General features: G+C 35.7%; 1 protein-coding gene across 4 annotated transcripts in view; it reads right to left on the minus strand.

Moving 5' to 3' along the window:
- DDHD1 (DDHD domain containing 1) overlaps positions 1–21,718 on the minus strand; it is a 123,121-nt gene that overhangs the window by 16,265 nt on the left and 85,138 nt on the right. For all 4 annotated transcript variants that reach the window (XM_025392831.1, XM_025392829.1, XM_025392830.1 and 1 more), the window contains 4 exons: positions 20,017–20,123; positions 13,208–13,314; positions 2,967–3,229; positions 1,152–1,227 (listed from right to left, as the gene is read on the minus strand). In XM_025392831.1, the coding sequence (XP_025248616.1) occupies positions 1,152–1,227; positions 2,967–3,229; positions 13,208–13,314; positions 20,017–20,123 (553 nt within the window). The remainder of the gene's footprint in view (positions 1–1,151; positions 1,228–2,966; positions 3,230–13,207; positions 13,315–20,016; positions 20,124–21,718) is intronic.

The following is a 21,718-nucleotide window of genomic DNA, read 5'->3' on the forward strand; positions in this document are numbered from 1 at the left end:
GTATGGTGTATGTGTGTGTGCGTGTGTGTGTGTATATATATATCTTAAACACTTTGTAAGTAATGGAGATAGATTCAATTAAAAAACTTCTCATGTTTTAAAGCAATTTCTGCATCATTCCACATCTTAACCTGTGTGTTAAGTTCTTGTGATAAAAGAAACACATTTCAAGAAGAGGTAATATAGTATACTAGACATGAGCAAATATTCAACAGGAAATGAGTATTAGGAAACTTATGACATTTCCCATTTAACATTGCAAACAAGTTATTTGTTATTGAGCTACAGGGTATGTCCTTTCCGATAGTCTAGTCAATGCTGACACCTCTGCCACATTTTCCTAAAACGCTGCTTTCAACAGGTAATTATGATACTTAAAAATCCTGCAAAGCTTCCCAATGCCCATATCAAATACAAGTTGATTATTTCTAGCTATTCCTGCTCTCTTACTGTCTCCTTGTTCTGACTCCTGTATATTCTAGCTAAACTAAGTTTGCTCGCCCAGCTCCAAGCTAACCCTGTGCACCTCTGTCTTGTGCTTTTGTCATATATTGTTCATCCATTGAAATGCCAGCTTTCCATCCCTGGAATCATTACTCATATACTTCCTCTGATTTTTTCTCACCACTGACCAATTAAGTGGTCATTATGATTTCTTAATTCTAAATAATAAATATTTCTCATCAGTCTCTATTTTTCTTTACCACTATTCTAGATTAGTTGATGTTTCTTGGGGTATATGAAGTTATACCCCTCCATGCCTCTGTTTATGCCATTCCTCTTACACAGAATAGCATCTCTCCTTTCTTTTGCTGGGCAATATCTAATTTACTGAGACCAAGTACAAATATCACTCCTTTGTAAACCTTTGCAGGCAAAGTTAGAACCTCCCTCTCGTACATATATTGTTCTGTATACTGATAATAGCATTAATAATACTGTGTTGTACAACCTGAGGACTGGGGAACTGACTTGTCTATTCTTTTCTTTGTACAACCAGAAACTAGTAGTGTCCAACATACAGTATATGTTGAATAAATATTTATTTTGAAAGAACAATAAACTTTCATTTGAATCCTAACGGCATATTTCAAACAACATTAAAAAAAATACTGAGATCAATGTTGAAGAACACATTGCTCTTTCCTTACCTTAAATTTTAAGGCAGGTGTTTGTGTCATAGATGATGCTTTCAATCCATGCAGCCGTTCTTCTATTTCCTTTAGTCTAAGAAGGGGCATGAGATTATATACACATACATATTTATAATTTCATAAATATTAGATGCTTGCTAGCTTACTAAAGTATAAAGATGCAGATGATGATGGCCCATTATCTCTCACATTAATCCTGGTTGAAGTATTTAATAAATGTCTCTGCCATAGTACAGAAAGTGTATAAAAATTTATGAAATAATTAGTAAAAGTACCCCCAGTTGTCATGATACCTGCTGTTAATAGCTTTTTTTGTAGTAAAATGTGAGTCACATACAAGCACATATACACCTTTAAAAAAATTATACCAAATGGTTAATACCATATATACTGTTCTGTCTCTCTTTTCTATACTTAAGACTTTAGAGATCTTTTCATTTCATTGCCTCCTGACCTACTTCAATTTTTTTTAACAACTATGACTGTCCAAAATACAGGTGAACCATAGTCTAACCCTTCTCTGTGATGAACATCATTTTCAATTACAATGTTTCATAGCTACTTACATTTAGTAAATATGGAATTAAGTTATTATTATTATTACTATTTTTTTTTTTTTTAAAGCTATACTTGGCCAGGCACAGTAGCTCGTGTCTGGAATCCCAGCACTTTGGGTGCCTCAGGTGGGTGGATCACTTAAGGTCAGGAGTTCAAGACCAGTCTGGCCAACATGGTGAAACCTCATCTCTACTAAAAATACAAAAATGAGCCGGGCGTGGTAGCAGATGCCTGCAATTCCAACTACTGGGGAGGCGGGGGGCAGGAGAATCACTGGAACCTGGAAGACAGAGGTTGTAGTGAGCTGAGATTGTGCCACTGCACTCCAGCCTGGGCAACAGAGCAAGACTCCGTCTCCCCCCCCAAAAAATCTGTTATTTTCCATGCTTTTTTTTTTTTTTTTTTTTAAAGTTTTACTGGATTTATACATCTAAAATGCTGCTCCAGTCTTGCCAAACATGACATTTTATTTCAAAACTATCAATTATTTTGACGCTATATTTATGTGTCTAGCCTACGGTACTTAAGATTCTAAATGAAATCCTTAGTTAACATCTATAAGACAAAAACAAAACGAGTAAAACTTTTAGTCAATTAGCACATTTGTTTTAATATGCTAGTAAATTATCAAAATGAATGATTTTTCATTGTTATATTAGAATTAATCAGATAAAGAGAACAAAGAAGATAAGGCATGTAACTAGAGATGAAGATAGGAATGTAGCAAATAATTAAAAGATACTATCGGGAAGGCCACAAATGATTAAATAATTATAAAATCTATTTATAATTATGTAACAAATATAATTATGTTTATATATATAACATATGTAAAAAAAATTTGCCAAAGAAAGTGCTTAAAAATTATTTTCAGAACAATAAGAAAGGTAGAAACCCACCTCGAAAGGTCAGTAAAACTACGAAAGATTATAAACTGGTAAACATTTTCAATAAGGATTCTATGCAGTGACTAAGCTTGGAATAAGTTTTAAATTTCACTCCTAACAAATTGTGAAGAAAAGATGAAAGGAAAACAAGGAGAATAACAAAAGAATTTATTTTATGCTACAGGAAAATGCATGTAATTAGCACGAAAATCAACAGTCTCTAGCTTGATTACGCATGCTATGTAGTAATCGCTGTATCCTAAACAATGCATTATTTCTTTATCATGAAATTCTTAGTTTTCTCCTAAGAGGTTCAGTAATTCCATAAAGACATTTAAAAATTTTTCAAAAGATTAGGATATTTTACCGTCGTTTTGTTATATAGAGTTCATCAAGAAGATGTCGTTCTTCATAGCTCATCCATCGTTCATCAGGCAACTCTTCTTCCTTTTGCAGCAACTGTTCATAGAGTCGAACTGGATTCCAGCCAGTCATTATGTCATAAGTAATTACACATCCCAAGGAATGTGATACTATTGAGACTTTACCCCCTTTTTCTTCAAAGTCTGGATTCCGAGAACAGAAAAGGGAATATAATCGATTCAGCTCTTGCTGAAGGCCTTTAACTAGCTGTTTGAAATAAGAAAACATTATCATATTAGAGTTGGCACTGACTACTATACACTTATTCTAAACTCAAATACATTAAGGTAGAAAAACATACATTACTGATTAAACATACCTAGGTTATTAAAATTAACTTAGGTCTTTCAAAATCTTGCAGGAATGAAGGTATACATACTATTATAATCCATATCATCACTAAGAATATAGGCAGATATTACATAGATCCTTTTGTAGTCCTTAAACCTAAAACTGTATAAGCCAGTAGTTCCCTAGACTAAAAAAAAAAAAAAAAATTTCTACGCAGATACCAGTAAGATTTTCAAAGACCCCTGCAAATTTCTTTTTTGTTGTAACTTACCTACATGCAATTCTAAATTTTTGTACCTTGCAGATTTTAGTCAGTAAATTTTAGAAAATGAGTATCTGTGCTTATGATAATAGGTATATTAACATATTATAAATTATTGTGCTTTTAGATAGAGTAATGTAATAAAAGGCCACTGTATGATTGAAGAAAAAACTAAAGTTGATCTACTGGATATTTCAAAATTCCCACTAAGTTGGCAATACAGATATAAAAGTAAAAAGTTGCTTTCTATGTCTGGAAAGCAGGGCTATTTTAAGTTTAGAGGTTAATAATGTGGGGAGTATTTTCGTAATTTTTCTTTTTAAAACTGCTTTCTTTGAAATTAAGCTTTAACAAATATTACTGAAATATTCCATAAAGTCAGAATAAGGTTCTCTTGTTACCCAAACCCATCCTGGGCCCTGACCTGAGTTTTAAGGCAGTCTTCTCTTCTTCCTACCACTGCTTACTTCTATTTGATTATGAATTTCCTGCTGGATGTTCAATTTCTCATTTCAGTACTTCTTAATATACCAGCTGCTACTCTGACATATAAATATTAGTTATTTGTTGCTTCCATTTTCAGGCTTGTTACTATGTCTCAAGAGAAAACTAGCCACTATCAACTTTTATTGAAAATTCTTTATCTGCTGACACAACCTGAAAATCATTCTTTATGTACTTTATGATTGGCACGGTTAGCAGTAACATGAATAAAGGGATAATGGTCTCTGTTGACATCTCAGAGCTTCACAATGCAATACTGGTTAAAGCTAAAGGTCTAGTCAAAGCTCTGAAACTATCATGTCTGATGAAATATATTCAGCTGATGAAGAAAGAAAAGGATAAGACAAGCTTGTAGCATGTGGAAGGATGATAAGCTGCCTTTTCTCTAGGGAGAAATGCCAAAGTTTTATTTTAATTAGACTCTTTTTTTCATCAGGAAGTAAAAAAGAATTACACGCTTTAGTGCAACAGTCCTCCAATTTGCAACATGCATCAGAATAACCCGGAGGGCTTGTTAAATACAGATTTCTAGGTACCATCCCAGACTTTTTGATCCCGAAGTGCTGAGATGTGGCCTGGGAATTTGCATTTCATTATGCTCCCAGAAGATGTTGATGCTATTGGCCTGAGGACCACACCTTAGAAACTACTGATTTAATGGCAATGTACATAAACATCTTCTAAGACATGGGTTGTAAGTAAAACTCTAATTAATATAGTTTCAGGAATATGCAGTGTGAAATACTATATTGCTGTTTGAAGGGAGCTATAATATGATTTGGATTTGGCTTTGATAACAATATCAACCAATCCTTAAAATTTCATTATTTTCCTGATTTACAATCTACATGAGGTAGGTACAGAGAAGGCTAACGCTTAAACAAAATAATTTCCTTTAAAAGCAGCAGTTCTTAATCGTTTTTATTTTTGAAGACCTTGATTTTAAGACTTGTACCATGTAAATCTCAAAGCACTAACAGATACATACTTTAGTACTCTGATAAAACGTACCCAATCTTTTTGTTTTTATAAAGTACCAGCCTACTCCCATATTAAAGTTTTTTTTTTAAAAAGGAAATAACACTACCAGTAATTAACCTATTTCATATTCAAAAATTTTAAAACATCTCTCACTACACCAAATACTTCATTAGTTTGGCAATCACATATGGGTAAAAAAACAAGATCAAATTATCTAAGGCAGAGAAAGTCTATTTGATACTAAAATATTTCACTATGGAATGAGGCATAGCACGGACAGTTTCTGAAGAGCTGATGATGTCATCTGTTTTAATAATTATACACTTGAATAGAAATGGCCTTTGTATTTCCTTATTAGAGCATATCTGGATATGGTAGCATTTTCTTTTTCTATTGCTTATGCATATATATGGGACATCTGTGGTCAGACATTATGATTCTGAAAGCCAACTTTTTAAACAGCTTTGTACTACCTCTAAATGCTTCTGTATCTCATCTGCTCATCAGTGAAAGGAGAAATTCATATCTATGTTGTATCCAACAAGTTTACTCTAATTGGAATTTTTTTTCTTTTCCTTCTCGTTTCTGATCCAATTATATTCTCCCAATTAGGATCCCTTTGTGACCAACTGTATTCATTTGGGACATCTCAGCCAAGATTAACAATATACCCTGGGATCTTAACTTTATTATCTATTAGATCTACAATATGATCTAATCAAGTCAGCAAACCTCTTACACAGTAAGCACTGGATAGCTTTTTAAAAGTTTAAAACAATTTCTAATTTCCATGACCACTGCTCAAGAGTAAAAATTTATGAAGGAAATGAACATAAGGAGGAAAAACCAGGGAGTTTCAAGAGTTGAGTCCAAACACACAAAATATGGCTGAGGAATAGAGTTAGTCCTTTGCTCTCCCTGCTTCAAGAAATTGTGATGAGAAAATGTAATTTAGAGTGTTCTACTCGTAATTTAGAGAGTTCTAGTCATATATATCAATTAAATAATTCAAATAATGTCAAGATACAGCTAGGACAATTCTCTATATAATTCTTCATTTTTAAAAGCTATTGAAAAGAGTGTTCAGATTTACACAAGATGTACAGTTCTCTCTGGATTTCTTGTGTTACTTTAGGGTTGAAGTAAGGGCCAAAGGCTCTCTGATGATCTCTTGATAGTCTGAAATTAATTTTTTTGGTTGATTTTTTTAAACTGGTCCTCAGAAAGTCATCTGAGAAGTACTGATTGATATACACAACTTTTCCCCTAACCATGACTTTTCAGGAATTATTAGGAAAACCATTAATTAGGGTTCTCCCATGAGCACGTAAGAATGTGAGAGTTAAAAGGGACCTCAGCGATGATCTAATTTAAACTGCTTTGAAGCTAGGAGTCCCTTCAGTAGCATCCCTGAGAAATGGTCACTCAGTCTCTATTTTAGTGCATATCTCCATTTTTAAAGTGTCCACTTCTGTCTTTAGAGACAGCTTTGTTACTACACAGCTCCGTACAGTAAACAAACATGTTCCTTCCCATATTTTCTATCTACTGACCTTTACTTTTTAGAGTTAACAGAATAAGTCTATTAAAAATATGGTGGCCCTTGAAATACATAAATACAAATATACACATAATCAATCATAACTTGAATGTCTAAAGACCATGAATTGTACTGGAAACTTTATACACATTTCATCTTTAATCCTAATGACAAACTTTATCAGTACATATTTTATCCCATTTTATAAGTGGGGAAGCTAAGAAAGTGAGAAATTTGATCTAAGAACACAGAGCTGGTTAAGTGGCAGGTTTTGTTGTTGTTGTTGTTTTTGTTTTTTTTAGATGGAGTTTCCCTCTGTCACCCAGGCTGGAGTGTAGTGGTGCGATCTTGGCTCACCGCAACCTCCGCCTCCCAGGTTCAAGTGATTCTCCTGCCTCAACCTCCTGAGTAGCTGAGATTACAGGTGTGCACCACCATGCCTGGCTAATTTTTGTATTTTTAGTAGAGACGGGGTTTCACCATGTTGGTCGGGCTGGTCTCCAATTCCTGACCTCAAGTGATCTGCCTGCCTTGGCTTCCCAAAGTGCTGGGATTATAGAAGTGGCAGGCTTTGAATCTCCATCTATTTGACTACAAAGGCTCAGAGAAGATGGGGGGAAAAGGCTCTTTAAAATGCCTCACAAATAAACCAAACAAGGTTCATTCACCAGGCATGTGACTTACTCCAAATCATTCCTTCTCTAAGGAAACATATATTTTTAAATAATTTATCCTAGAATATTGCCTAACACCAATCTCATGTTAATGGATTTTAATTTACAGAATCAACTTCTCTTTTTAAAAATAGGAATACGCCAGGCACAGTGGCTCACACCTGTAATCCCAGCACTTTGGAAGGCTGAGGTGGGAGGATCACTTGAAGTCAGGAGTTCAAGACCAGCCTGGGCAACATGGTGAAACCCTGCCTTTACTAAAAACAAAAAAACTGGCTGGGTGTATTGGTGCGTACCTGTAGCCCCAGCTATTCAGGAGGCTGAGGTGTAAGAATCACTTGAGGCCAGAAGACGGAGGCTGCAGTGAGCTGAGATTGTACCATTGCACTCCGGCCTCAGTGATACCCTGTCTCCAAAAAAAAAAAAAAAAAAAAAAAAAAAAAGGTTTGCCCTCCTCTCACTTAGGAAGCATCCCTTTTGTTCTTCACAATGCCTTAAGCAGTGTTTTCCCAGAATTCCTGGGATAGTATCAAGTAGGGGAACTGTTAAAAATACAAAATCACAGGCTCCATATCAGAACCACCGAATGAGAATCTCTGGGAGATCTGGGAAACTATTCCTTTCCTTTTTTTTTTTTTTTTTTTTTTTTAAATGAGATGGGCTCTCCCTCTGTGGCCCAGGCTGGAGTGCAATGGCGTGACCTCGGCTAACTGCAACCTCCGCCTCCCGGGTTCAAGAGATTGTTCTGCCTTGCCCTCACGAGTAGCTGGGACTACAGGTGTCTGTCACCATGCCTGGCTAATTTTTCTATTTTTAGTAGAGATGGAGTTTTGCCATGTTGGCCAGGCTGGTCTGAACTTCCAGCCTCAAGTGATCTGCCCGTCTCGGCCTCCCAAAGTGCTGGGATTACTAGCATGAGCCACCATGTCCGGCCTCTTTTCTTTTTTTGAGATGGAGTCTCGCTCTGTCACCCAGGATGGAGTGCAGTGGCGCGATCTCGGCTCACTGCAAGCTCCGCCTCCCGGGTTCATGCCATTCTCCTGCCTCAGCCTCCCAAGTAGCTGGGATTACAGGCACTTGCCACCACGCATGGCTAATTTTGTATTTTTAGTAGAGATAGAGTTTCTCCATGTTGGTCAGGCTGGTCTCAAACTCCCAACCTAAGGTGATTCACCTGCCTAGGCCTCCCAAAGTGTTGGGATTACAGGTGTAAGCCACCGAGCCCGGCACGGCCTCTTCTCATTTGAAAATAATTTCAAATATATAAAATGTTGCAAAATAAAAATAACACAAAGATCACTCATATAACCTTTACCCAGGTTCACATATTGTTAGCATTGTATCCCACTTGCTTTATTCACTTGTTCTGTTTCTATGATAAACACATAAACCCTCACCTTTTTTGGGAATCATTTGAGGATATATTATATATGTCACGGTCTTTTACCCCTAAATTCTTCAATTTAGATATGGCATTAGCTATATGTCTCTTTAGCATCCTTTAATCAGGAACATTTTCTGCAGCCACTCTGCCTTTATGATACTGATTTTCTTTTTCTTTTTTTTTGAGACGGGGTCTCACTGTCACCCAGGTTGGAGTACAGTGGTGTGAGAACAGCTCACTGCAGCCTCGACCTCCCAGGCTCAAGGAATCCTTTCTGGCCTCAGCATTCCGAGCAGCTGGGACTACAGGCCCAAACCACCATACATGGGTGATTTTTAAAAAATTATTTTTGGTAGAGACGGGGTCTGGCTATGTTGTCCAGGCTGGTCTAGAACTCCAGGGCTCAAATGATCCTCCTACCTTGGCCTCACAAAGGGCCGGGATTACAGGCATGTGCCACTGAACCCAGCCTGATAATGATATTTTTAAAGAATACAGTGTCATTCCTACTTTTTATTACAACATCCTCATTTTGTGTTTGTCTGATGTTTCCTCATTGTCAGAATACTGTATAAGTGATATGTTCTCCTCTGTATGTCATATCCAGAGGTGCATACTGTCCATCTGCTCCTCAGGAATACCCAGTTTAGGTATTGCTTGATTTCTCCAGTGTATAATTATTGTTGCTCTTTCTTAAACGAATCATCAGTTTGTGGGGATATACTTTATGACCATGTAAATATCCTGCTCCTCATCAAAATACTGCCTTCAATTTAGTATCCATCAATTTGTGTCCAGTCTTCTCTTACCTAATCCTACCATGATAGCTGTAAAATGGTTTTCCAACTCCAGGATTCCCTCCATCAGCTGGCCTTTGGCATTCTACTGTAAGCAAGGATTCTCCTTTTTCCCCATGTATTTATTTATAGTCAATATGAACTTCTAATAATTTTTTCAATGATTTATAAATAATACTTTTGGTGCTCAAATTGTTCCAGATTTGGCCAGTGAGAGCTGCTTAATTTGGCACTGTGTTCCTGTGACCTACCCCATAATTCTTTTGAGCATCTTCCTACCTTCTGTCATAACAAGTTGTTCCAGCCCCAGAATCAGCCATTTTCCTGAGGAACCCTGATTTTCCTCAGTGGGAAATAATAGCGCTAGAGGAAGAGATCTGGGTGCTAGGTGTGCTCGATTAGGGTGTCTTTGCTTATTGGCCACTTCGGTGGGCAAGGTTAGGAAGTACATGCGTGAACAGGCATACCCTGTTTTATGGCACTTTGTAGACACTGCATTTACAAATTGAAGGTTTGTGGCAACCCTGCGCTGAGTAAATCTACTGTTGCCACTTTTCCAACAGTGCTCACTTCATGTCTGTGTGTATTTTATAGCAATAAAGTATTTTAAAATTAAGGTATGTATACTTGTTTAGACATAATGCTGTTGCACACTTAACAGAATACAGTATAGCATAACCATAATTTTCTATGCACTGGGAAACCAAAAAATTTGCATGACTTGCTTTATTGTTTTTATTGCTTTATTGTGACATTCACTTTATTGCGGTGGTCTGAAACCAAATCTACAGTATCTCTGAGGTATGCCTGTATATATACATATTCACTTACATATATAAGTAATACTCACAACACACATGCATATTTTAGAAATTGTTGAATTTACAATGATACCCTCAAATTCCAGTACCCGCCACCCCTACCCTGGGTTTATTTTTGCTGTTATTTTTAATGAGTATAGAAATGATTCTCATCAGGGATGTTTGAAAATCACTGCTAAAGATTGCTGATGAATTTCAGTCACAAGTTCTCATGCTCTCCCATGAAATTCATCTGGATCAAAAGACAAACTAATTCAAAGGACCAGGTGTTCCCTTTGCCCCCCATTTATCATAGACATTGGTTCCCTCTTCCTACTATCTATTTTATTCAGTTCCATTCTGAGGACAATTATCTTTCCACATGTAAGAGCATTACAGAAAGTGACCATTTGATCAGTCACCACTAGCCAATGACCAGAGCTTTGAGCCCTCTTAGGGGTACCACCAGCCATATATATGCAGGTATGTGTATGCGTATGGTAACATGTGCTCTGATATCCTTCTCCCTGCACTCTGACTGGTTTCACTTCTAATATTATAGTCTGTGCTATACAACTCCAGAAGGGAATCGTAAAGACACCAAAAATTTACAAGTATAATTCATTATTTTCCTTATGTTCTACTCTCTTCCCCTACAAAAATCTGCTTCCCCTTCCTCCATTTATAGTTAATATCAGAACCATCTACGAGTTGCCTAAGCTAGAAATTGTAAGCATCATCTGTCTCTTCCCTTCCTGTATCACCCATAACAAATCATTTCAAGACCACTTAATTCTATCATATTTTGAATCTATCTCTTCTCTTTATTCCTATTAACACTATTTTGGGTTAGAACTTTGTTATCGCTCACTTGAATTTATAAAGATAGAATTGGGATATGGGATATAACTGTTTTTTCCTTTTTTCATCCTCAAGAACATAAAAATATTGGAGAGAAATGAGACACAAACAACACTATCTGTTACTTCCTTTGCCAAGTCTATGCCACTTTACTAGCTTAAAACAACAAAATGTGTCAAAATGTGCTCAGAAAATATTTGGCAAATTACATTTATAAGTTAATACATATATAAAACAATAAACCTGTTAACTCTGAAATACTTTACATGGCTATTATAAAGATAGTTATAGGTTATGGAACCTTAAGAAATCTAAGATCTTTATACAGAAAACATATACACAAAATCCTACTGTCAGGCTCCACTCCATACTTAGTTTTTCAAAGCTTACTTAGGAATATTTTTAGATTAAAAAAATTGATTAAAAAAAGCTCCCACAGAAAACATCAAACCCTTCTTTCTCTTATGAAAGCAGAGGTATCTATAGGCAGCAACATGTCTGTTTCAGCATTGAAGAATTTTACTCAGAATTCAAAAAACTAAAATGATTTGATATTATAGTACCTGTAATAATAGTAATTCTTGACTGCCATGTGCCACATGTTAATATAAGCATTACCTCAATTAATCTTTACAAGAATGCTATGAAGTAGCTACTTGTTAGAATATCCACTTTGCAGATACAGAAGCCATACAGAAATTAAGTGTTACAGTGTGACTGGAATCAGGCAGTCTATCTCTAGAGCCCATATACACTTTGCAAAAAGTAATTTCTACTGCATGGTTTTTAGAACAAAAATTGGGGCCATATATGACTATGATGAAATATGGAAATGTAATTTATCTTAAGTACTATAACAATAAGCCTAAATGCTTTTTTCAGAGGGGAAAAAAGAGTAATTGCAAAAATTTCCATGGATTTCTCTTCCTTCCACACATTTCATAAATATGGACCTATGTATTGTAATATTTTAACCTTTCTTGAAGGCAGAGACTCCCCCTTATACAAGATCCTTGTACAGTATCTTATATATAGTTCTCAATAAACACATTTTCAATAAACATGTAGACCATATTCTTAGTTCAAAACACCTTTAGCCAGCTGATTCAGTATACATAAATATTATCAAATCTTACCTGGGATTCCTGATAAATAAATTTTACCAACGTGACAGATCTTACTTTCAAACACTTGTACTCATTTTCCCTGTCTCCCTGCTAATGAAGGGTAAGAGTCTGCAGTAAAGTGGCCCCCTGTTAGCCTGTGTTTGGCACAGAGTAGGGCTCACTAAATATTTACTGATTAAAGGCCCAGGAAAGTCAAAATAATCAGCCAATAAATAACAGAGAGACTGGCTATCTTGTGAACACAGAGGAGAGAAGTGGTAAACAGTGTAAGCTGTGAAGCTATATTGCCTGGGTTCAAATACTGGCTCTGCCACTTATTAAGCGAGACACAATGAGCAAACCTTAAAATCTCTCTTGGCATCAGTTTCCTCATTCTTCAAATGAGGATACTAATCATACCTACTTCACAGGATTTTTTAAAATAAGGATTAAACAAGTTAACACGTTAGGCAATTAACAAATGTTAGTTATTCCTACTAAACAGAATTCCTTTCCCTCTTATCCATAAAGTGACAAAATGCATTTGGTGGAGATTCTCTCATCTTCTTGAATAAACCTTCACCTCTTGCCCCAGTGTTACTCTTGGGAGGCATCGGCTCCACTACCATTTGAAAACTGTACGAATTCATTACAGAAGTGAAGCAATAAACGTCCATCATATACAAAAAATGTAAAGGACATTTTATGTCTAAAACTCTTTTGTGAAGACAACAGTCACAGATATAATCAGATTTATGAACACTGTTACTTCTCAAAGAGCTATTTTCTAACCAGTCCCCTACCTGAGACTATCTGTTTCATTAACGGTCCTAATGTCTTGTTTGAAGACTATCAAATTTATTAAAAGTAGGCTATTTATAATGAATTCCTGTAATTTCTCATTTGCTTAAAAAATGTAAAAATTCAGGACATTTGTAAGTTATCACTAAAAAATACCCACCAGCAAGATAATCATGATACTTACTTCATCTCTATAAAGCGGACTAGTATAATACATTATGTCCATTGCACTGCTGTTCAGCATATCCCTTAAACCTCGTACTTTGTCAGGAGTAATGGAATCAACAGTGTCTACAAAAACAAGCAAAAAAACCAAGTAAATTAAACTTATAGAAAGTCTCTGTTATATGGAAATAATAGCGAAGAAAATTACATTGCCTGAAATAGTAACTATTTAACATTTAAATATTCAAGACCAGCTTTGGCTCTAATGAATCTTCCCTTCCTGTAAAATATCACAAGAAAAAAACAGTGAAAGACAAAATAGGAGATGAAAAGAAACATTAAAGGATGAAAGCCATTATCAAATCTATAAAGCGTCACCCTTTTTTGTATGTTATGGCTTTTGTATGAAATTCAGGGGTACCCAGAGCAAAACGAGGCCACATATTTTAGAACAAGTGTCAAAACACAATCCCAAGTCTTTTTGTACCTCCTTTTCTGTTTCCTCTCCTTTTTGAGATGGAGTTTTGCTCTGTCCTCCAGGCTGGAGGGCAGTGGGGTGATCTTGGTTCACTGGCTCAAGTAATTCTCCTGCATCAGCTTCCTGAGTAGCTGGGATTACAGGTGCATGTCACCCGCCCAGCTACTTTTTGTATTTTTAGTAGAGATGGGGTTTTACCATGTTGGCCAGGCTGGTCTCTAACTCCTAACCTCAAGTGATCTGTCTGCCTAGGCCTCCCAGAGTGCTGGGATTACAGTTGTGAGGCATGCACCTAGCCTGTTTTTTTGATCTATGCACCTTCAGCTTGGCAATACACATGTAGACTGCCTAGAGCCACTGGTGGCAACCAGCAACAAATCAAAAAGTCATCCTACAATTTGCATCTATCTTTAGTGAGCCAAAGATTCTGTGGGCAAGAACTGTCAGATCACAAATATGCACAAAGGCAAATAAATCAGCAATTTTATCAGTAAACAAGATAAAGGTGGTGTAATTTACTCTCTTGAAAAAAATGGCTACATAAACTCATTTTCAAACCAGTACACCCTTCCACGAGTTATGCTGACCTATGGAAATTCTACCGTGGAAAGATTATTCTATTAGACACCTAATAAAATTATTAGAGATATGGAAAATTTTACATTTCTTATAGAAATACAAAGCACTATACTTGGATGAATACTGTGATCTGAAAGCACAAGGAGAGCAGAAGGCATATAATTTTAGTGAAACAAAATTTCTTTTATTCCTTTTCACTTTATTGGCTTAGGTTATTTTATTTATTCCTCCACTTTAATACAATGTAATAATAACAGGAAGGCAAAGACAAGCAAAAGTTCTTTTTTTTTTTTTTCAAAATTGTAAAGGGAAATATTGTTGCTGTTTGTGGTTGTACAACATATTTACAGGCTGTACCTATTTTTAAATTGTAAAAGTGAAAGGTGTACTACCATGCTGATCTGAAAATACTTCAAATGTCATTTTAATGCATTTCCAAAAAAAGTTTTTACTGTGAAATACAGACACATATAAATAAAGGTATTTAATTATGAATGGGCAGTTTAAAGAATAATTCATAAAAAGAAGAACATGTTCATACCATCTAGTTTAAGAATACTGCCAGTATCTTACAAACCCACCATATATTCTGAAATGATCACAGGCCTCTCTAGCAGAGAGAGAGAAGTAACTACAGGTAAGAGGTTTGTATTAATTGTGCTTTTCCTTTTCCTTATAGATTTACTACATGTCCAATAATATTAATAACTGTACCCAATTACTTCTACAGAATTTACTATGTGCCAGAGCCTAAGTATTTTACCTCGTTCTGACCACTGTGTAAATTGAGGTATTATCTATGGTTTGCTTGCACCCTTCCACCTAATCTTATGTTTCTGAGATTCATCCAAGTTGATGCATATAGCTGCAATCCACTCTTTTTCACTGTTGTATAATATGCCACTCTATACCTATATCAAAATTTATCCATTCTCTTTCTAGAGTTATTTGAGTTTCTGGTTTTTTGCTACTACTTATAAATCATGACCCTAAATAACACTGTTTTACATGTCTCCTGGTGCACACGTTTAAGAGTTTCTTTAGAGTATATCTCTAAGAAGTGGAACTACTGTGTCAAAGGGCACATGCACCTTCAACTTTATAAGATGATGTTAAATCTTCCAAAGTGACTATACCAAGTTTCATTCCCAAAAATAGTGAATGAAAACTCTCACTACTATACAACCCCAACAACACTTGGTATTGTCACTTTCTTAAATTTTTGCTTGATGGGTATGAACGATACTTCACTGTGGCTTTAATTTGCATCTCCTTGATTACTAGAAAAAAATATACATACATAAATTTAAAAAATCTTTTCTTTCCCACTTAGGTTTCTTGTCCTTTATTCTGGATATGAAACCTTTGGCGGTTATATCTGTTGCTCTGTTATAACATCTTTTTCTCAGTTTGTGGCTTGTCTTTCTTTTTTTATGGTCTACCGGTAAAGAGAAGTCCTTAATTTTAATCTAATCAAATTTGTTAGTTTATAGTTGCATTTTTTTTTGTATATTAAGAATTCTTTCCCTGCACCTTGAGGTTGTAAAGGTAGTGTTTTGTATATTTTTCTAAAAAGTTTTAAGGTCTTGGCTTTCATATTATCATGTTTTTGATCCATGTGAAATGTGAAGTAGAGATCATTTTTTACTTTTTTCCCCCATAGGACACCCAGTTACCATATGCCATTTATGGAACAGGCCATCCTTTCACCAACGATCTGTAATGCCAGGTATGACAGGTTTCCTGTTTAGGGAATCTCTAATCCGGTACACAGGTCTATTTGCCTGTCCTTGTGCCAAGGATATTTACAGAAGTTTGAATACAGTACTAGGTATGGCTACCTAGTAGGTCAAGACTCTACCCCTCAAATCCGTCATTCTGTGTTTCGGCTATTTTCAGACCTTTGTTCCTTTTTTTTTTTTTTTTTTAAATTTTATGGGTACATAGGAGGTATATACATTTATGGGGTACACGAGATATTTTGATACAGGCATGTAATACATAGTAATCACATCATGGAAAATGGGGTATCCACCCCCTCGAGCATTTATTCTTTGTGTTACAAACAATCCAGTACTACTCTTTTAGTTATTTAAAAATGTACCACTAATTTATTATTGATTATAGTCACCCTGTTGTGCAATCAAATACTAGGTCTTATTCATTCTGTTTTTTTGTACTTATTAACCATCCCCACCTCCCCAGTATCCTTTCCGCCTCTGATAACCAGCCTGCTCTCTATCTCCGTAAGTTGTTTTGATCCAACAAATGAGAACATCTGCTGTTTGTCTTTCTGTGCCTGAGTATATAATGACCTCCCGTTCCATCCATGTTGTTTCAAATGACAGGATCTCATTCTTTTTTATGGCCAAATAGTAATCCATTGTACATATGTACTACATTTTCTTTATCCATGCATTTGTTGATAGACACTTAGGTTGCTTCCAAATCTTGGCTATTGTAAACAGTGCTGTAACAAACACAGGATGCTGCAGACATCTATTCAATACACTGACTGCCTTTCTTTTTAATATATACCCAGCAGTGGGATTACTGGATCATATGGTAGCTCTATTTTTAGTTTTTCGAGGAACCTCCAAGCTGTTCTCCATAGTGGTTGTACTAACTTACATTCCTACCGACAGCATACGAGGGTTCCCTTTTCTCCACATTTCACCAGCATTTGTTATTGCCTGTCTTTTGGATATAAGCCATTTTAACGAGGGTGAGATATGTCATTGTAGTTCTGATTTGCCTTTCACTGATGATCAATGACATTGGCACCTTTTCATATGCCTGTTTGCCATTTGTATGTTGTCTTTTGAGAAATACCTACCAAATCTTTTGCCCATTTTTTTGATAAGATTATTAGATTTTTTTTCCTATACAGTTGAGCTCCTTATATATTCTGGTTATTAATCTCTTGTCAGATGGGTAGTCTGCAAATATTTTATCACATTCCGTGTGCTGTCTCTTGACTTTGTTTAGCCCTTTGTTCTTTGATAATCATTTCAGAATCGGTTTGTCAAGTTTCATGGAAAAACTCTGGAAATCCTGATTGGAATTACATGGAATCTATAGATCGATTTGGGAGAATCCACACCTCTAGAATAACGAATTTTCCAATCTAAGGAAATTATCTTTAAGTTGTGTTTAAGGTCTTTTAATTGTTTAATTTGTAACATAAATATACTTCTTTTGCTAGATTTATTTCTTGGAACTTTATATTTTTGATGCTATTTGTCTGTTCTTGGTATACGGAAATGCAATTATGTTTATATATGGAATTTCTATGTCACAACCCTAATAAATTACTTTATTAATTCTAATAATTTTTTTTTCTTTTTCTTTTTTCCCAGATAAGGGGTCTCTGTTACCCAGGCTGGAGTGCAGTGGTTATTCACAGGTGTTATCCCACTAATGATCATCACAGGAGTTTTGGCCTGCTTTTTCTCCAACCTGGGCTCTTTCACCTCTCCCTGCTCCTGAAAGGTCATCATATTGATAGTGAACTTGGTGTGAACACCTGCTTGGCATAGTGCACTACAGCACAAAACTCCTGGACTCAAGTGATCCTCCTGCCTATGCCTCCGAGTAGCTGGGACTACAGCCACATGCCACTCTGCCCGGCCTAATAATTTTTCTGTATATTCTTTTGTATATTCTGAGTAGACAACCATATGACCTACAAATCAAAACAGATGTTTCTGAGTCTTTGTAACTATTATTTCTTTTTCTTATCTTACTGCACTAAGACTTTCAAGCAGAATGTTTAAATTATAAGAGTGGATATCTTTGGCTTATTCCTGATTTAAAGGAAATGGTTTTAGCCTTTCACTGCCAAAGAACACAATGATGTGTGCTGTAGGTAGATACCCTTTTAAAATTATTTTTAAATTTACACACAATAAAATTGACTTGCATGTGTAGTTTTACGTAACTACTGCCAGGATCAGGATATTGAACTGTTCCATCACCCTGAAAAACTTCTACATGCTGCTCCTATAAATTCAAATCCTCCCTGCTTCCCCTAACTCCTGCTAACCAATGATCTGTTCTCTGTCCCTGAAGTTTTGCCTTTTCCAAAATGTCATGAAAATGGAAGCATAAAGTATATAAACTTTCAAGACTGGCTTTTTTTTTTTTTTTTTTTGAGACAGGGTTTCACTCTGTTATCCAGGCTGGAGTGCAGTGGCACAATCTTGGCTCACTGCAACCTCTGTCTCCTGGGTTCAAGTGATTCTCGTGTCTCAGCCTCCCAAGTAGCTGGGATTACAGATGCCCACCACCAAGCCCGGCTGATTTTTTTTGTATTTTTAGTACAGACAGGGTTTCACCATGTTGGCCAGGCTGGTCTCAAACTCCTGACCTCAGATGATCCACCTGCCTCAGCCTCCCAAAGTGTCAGGATTACAGGTGTGAGCCACTGTGCCCAGCCTAAGACTGGCTTCTTTCACTCATCAGAATGCCTTTTATACTACCAAAGTAGCTTAAACCTAACAGAAATTACAAACTCAGGAGTTTTACTAAATAGTAATTCATCCATATTATATACTTTCCTGAGAAGCCTGAGCAATTTACCTGTATGAATGGGAGAAGTTCAAGGGATCATGTTGTTATTACACTAGAACTTTACATATCAACCACTGCTGCTGAGATCTGTTTGGGTCAATAACATTTCTTTTTTTTTTTTTTAAACTCATTACAATTTTTGATGCAATTTGGGTTTGATAAACTACAACTGACATTCCTAACTGACTGTGAGACAGAATCACAGACCTGGACGAGTCCTTATAAATCGTAACTGACTATGAGACAGAATCACAGACCTGGACAAATTCTTATAAATCACCCAGGGAGGCAGTTTAACACTGTGATAAACATAGAATCTGCCATCATACAGAGCTAGATTCTGCCTGCCACTCTTAAATTTGCCTTTTAGCGAGTTTCAGTTTTATCAGTAAAATGGAGAAAATATAGCAGGTATTTCATGAATTTTTGAGACAATTAAATGAGATACTCCATGCAAAATGTACAGCAGACTGCCAGGTACATAGCAAAAGGCTCCGCAAATGGCAGCTGCTAATATTATATCCAGTATAACAACGCTCTCATTTTGCAGATTATGTAAATAATCAATCTAAGCATTCTGTTTTTATGGTTTTAATATTTAACGGACATAACTTTGTGTAAAGAAAGACACATATTTTGGTTGATGACAGATCTTTAAGGAAGACAACTAAACTGATTTTATTTAAACAAATATACAAATTCTCTATGATAGACTGTAATTCACCAGCCCAGGGAACGTATGAAAAACAACAAAGGAAAAAAAAACCCTGAGATTTTTATTTTCCGATTATGAGGGGAAAATTATTAGAAAGAAAAATGTAAGCTCGTATGGAATTGTGGAAAACAAATATTTTTAAAGTGATGACAAATCAACTTAGTGTCAAAAACTTTAGAAAACATTTTGTTCCCGCTATATCCCTCGACCCGCCCTCACAATCCACAGAGGGCATGCATGAAAACAGTGCTATCTATGAAATCTATATAGTGGTTCAAATGATATTAGTCAGTATAATTATTTTAGAAATCAATGGATTTTATTTTCTTAAATAATCTAGAACAAAGGGTGAGTATACCTCAAGACAATTAAATGGAAGACACTATGTTCTCAATGAACAAGAAGTATTTTCTAAAACTTTCTGCATTTGTTTTGGTAAAAGTTTGCCATTGGCTAAATCATTCAATTTTTAAACAAAATATACCTCCATCAAGAGTAAGTTTTGACCGCCACTCAACAGGCAGAAATTCAACATGTGTTGCATGGTTGGAAAAATGCCTTTCTTCTATTTTTCTTGCAGCCTCTCTCATCCTAAACAAACAAAAATGCAAACAAAGCTTTATGAGAATAACTTCACATATAAATGTATATGAGATAGAATGTGTTTAATCATAACACTTCCATTTGCTTATAGCTTTGTCCTAAATTTGCCATCTACGATTTCAAATATTCCAAGCTTTTACATTATATTCTAAATAATTATACATAAGAATTTTCAGTAGACAGAATGGCATAATGAATACCTCAGTGCCATCACCCAGCTCCAAATATTAGCAAGTCATGACCTATCTTGTTTCACCTATTGCTCTCTTCATCCTTTCCATAATATAAATTTTAAAATTTTATTTAAAATATGAAGATACTATAAAATTGACTCTTTTCCCCCTTTTGGTGTCAGTTATATAAATTTTAGCACATGTGCAGATTTGTGATTAGTATTACACAATTCAGAACAGTTCATCCAGAAAAACTCCCTCATGCTATTCCTTTAGGAGTCACTCCCTTCTCCCATATTTAAAAACAAATCCTAGATATTGCATTATTTTGTCTGTAGATAGTTTAGTATATATTTCTAAAATATAAGAAAAACATAACCTATTCAGTATTATCATACCAAAGAAATTAATCATTGTTTAATTTCAGCAAATACGTAGTTCAGTGGTCCTATTTTTCCAGTTGGACTATAAATATTATTTTATAATATTAAATTTTTTTTTACGCTTGTTTAAACTGAGCTCTAAATACAATCCATGCACTGCAATTAAAAGACATGTCTCTACTACAGGCTCCTTTCTCTATTTTGCCTTGTAAAGGCATACCTTGTTTTACTGCATTCATTTTTTTAAAAAAATTGCACTCTGCAGATATTACCTTTTTCTCCACTTTTTAAAAAACTGAAGGTCTGTGGCAACCTTGCATGGAGCAAATCTATTAGTGCATTTTTCCAATAGCATGTGCTCACTCTGTGTCCGTCACATTTTGTAATCCTCACAATATTTCAAACTTTCTCATTATTATTACATCCACTCTGGCGAACTGCACCTGTATAAGATGAGCTTAATCGATAAATGTATGTGGTCTGACTTCCACTGACTGGCTATTCCCCAACCTTTCTCCTGCTTCAAGGGCTTCCGTATTATCCCTGAGACACAACAATATTGAGATTAGGGCACTTAATAATTCCATACTGGCCTCTAGGTGATCAAGTGAAAGGAAGAGTCGCACATCTCTCACTTCAAATAAAAAACCAGAAATGATGGAGCTTAGTGAGGGAGGTATGTCAAAAGCCAAGCATGCCAAAAGCTGAACCTCTTGCACCGGTTAGCCACTTTGTGAATGTAAAGGAAAAGTTCTTGAAGGAGATTAAAAGTACTACTCCAGTGAATACACAAATAAGAAAATGAAAAAACCTTATTGTTGATAAGGAGAAAGTTTTAGTGGTCTGGATAGAAGATCAAAACAGCTACAACTTTTCCTTCATTTAAGCCAAAGCCTAATCCAGAGCAAGCCTTAACTCTTTTCAATTCTAAAAGACTGAGAGAAGCAAAGAAGCTACAGAAGAAAAGTTTGAAGCTAGCAGGTTAGTGCATGAGGTTTAAGGAAAGAAGCTGCCTCCATAACATAAA

This window comes from Theropithecus gelada, chromosome 7b, assembly GCF_003255815.1.
Source record: "Theropithecus gelada isolate Dixy chromosome 7b, Tgel_1.0, whole genome shotgun sequence".
Lineage (NCBI taxonomy): Eukaryota > Metazoa > Chordata > Mammalia > Primates > Cercopithecidae > Theropithecus > Theropithecus gelada.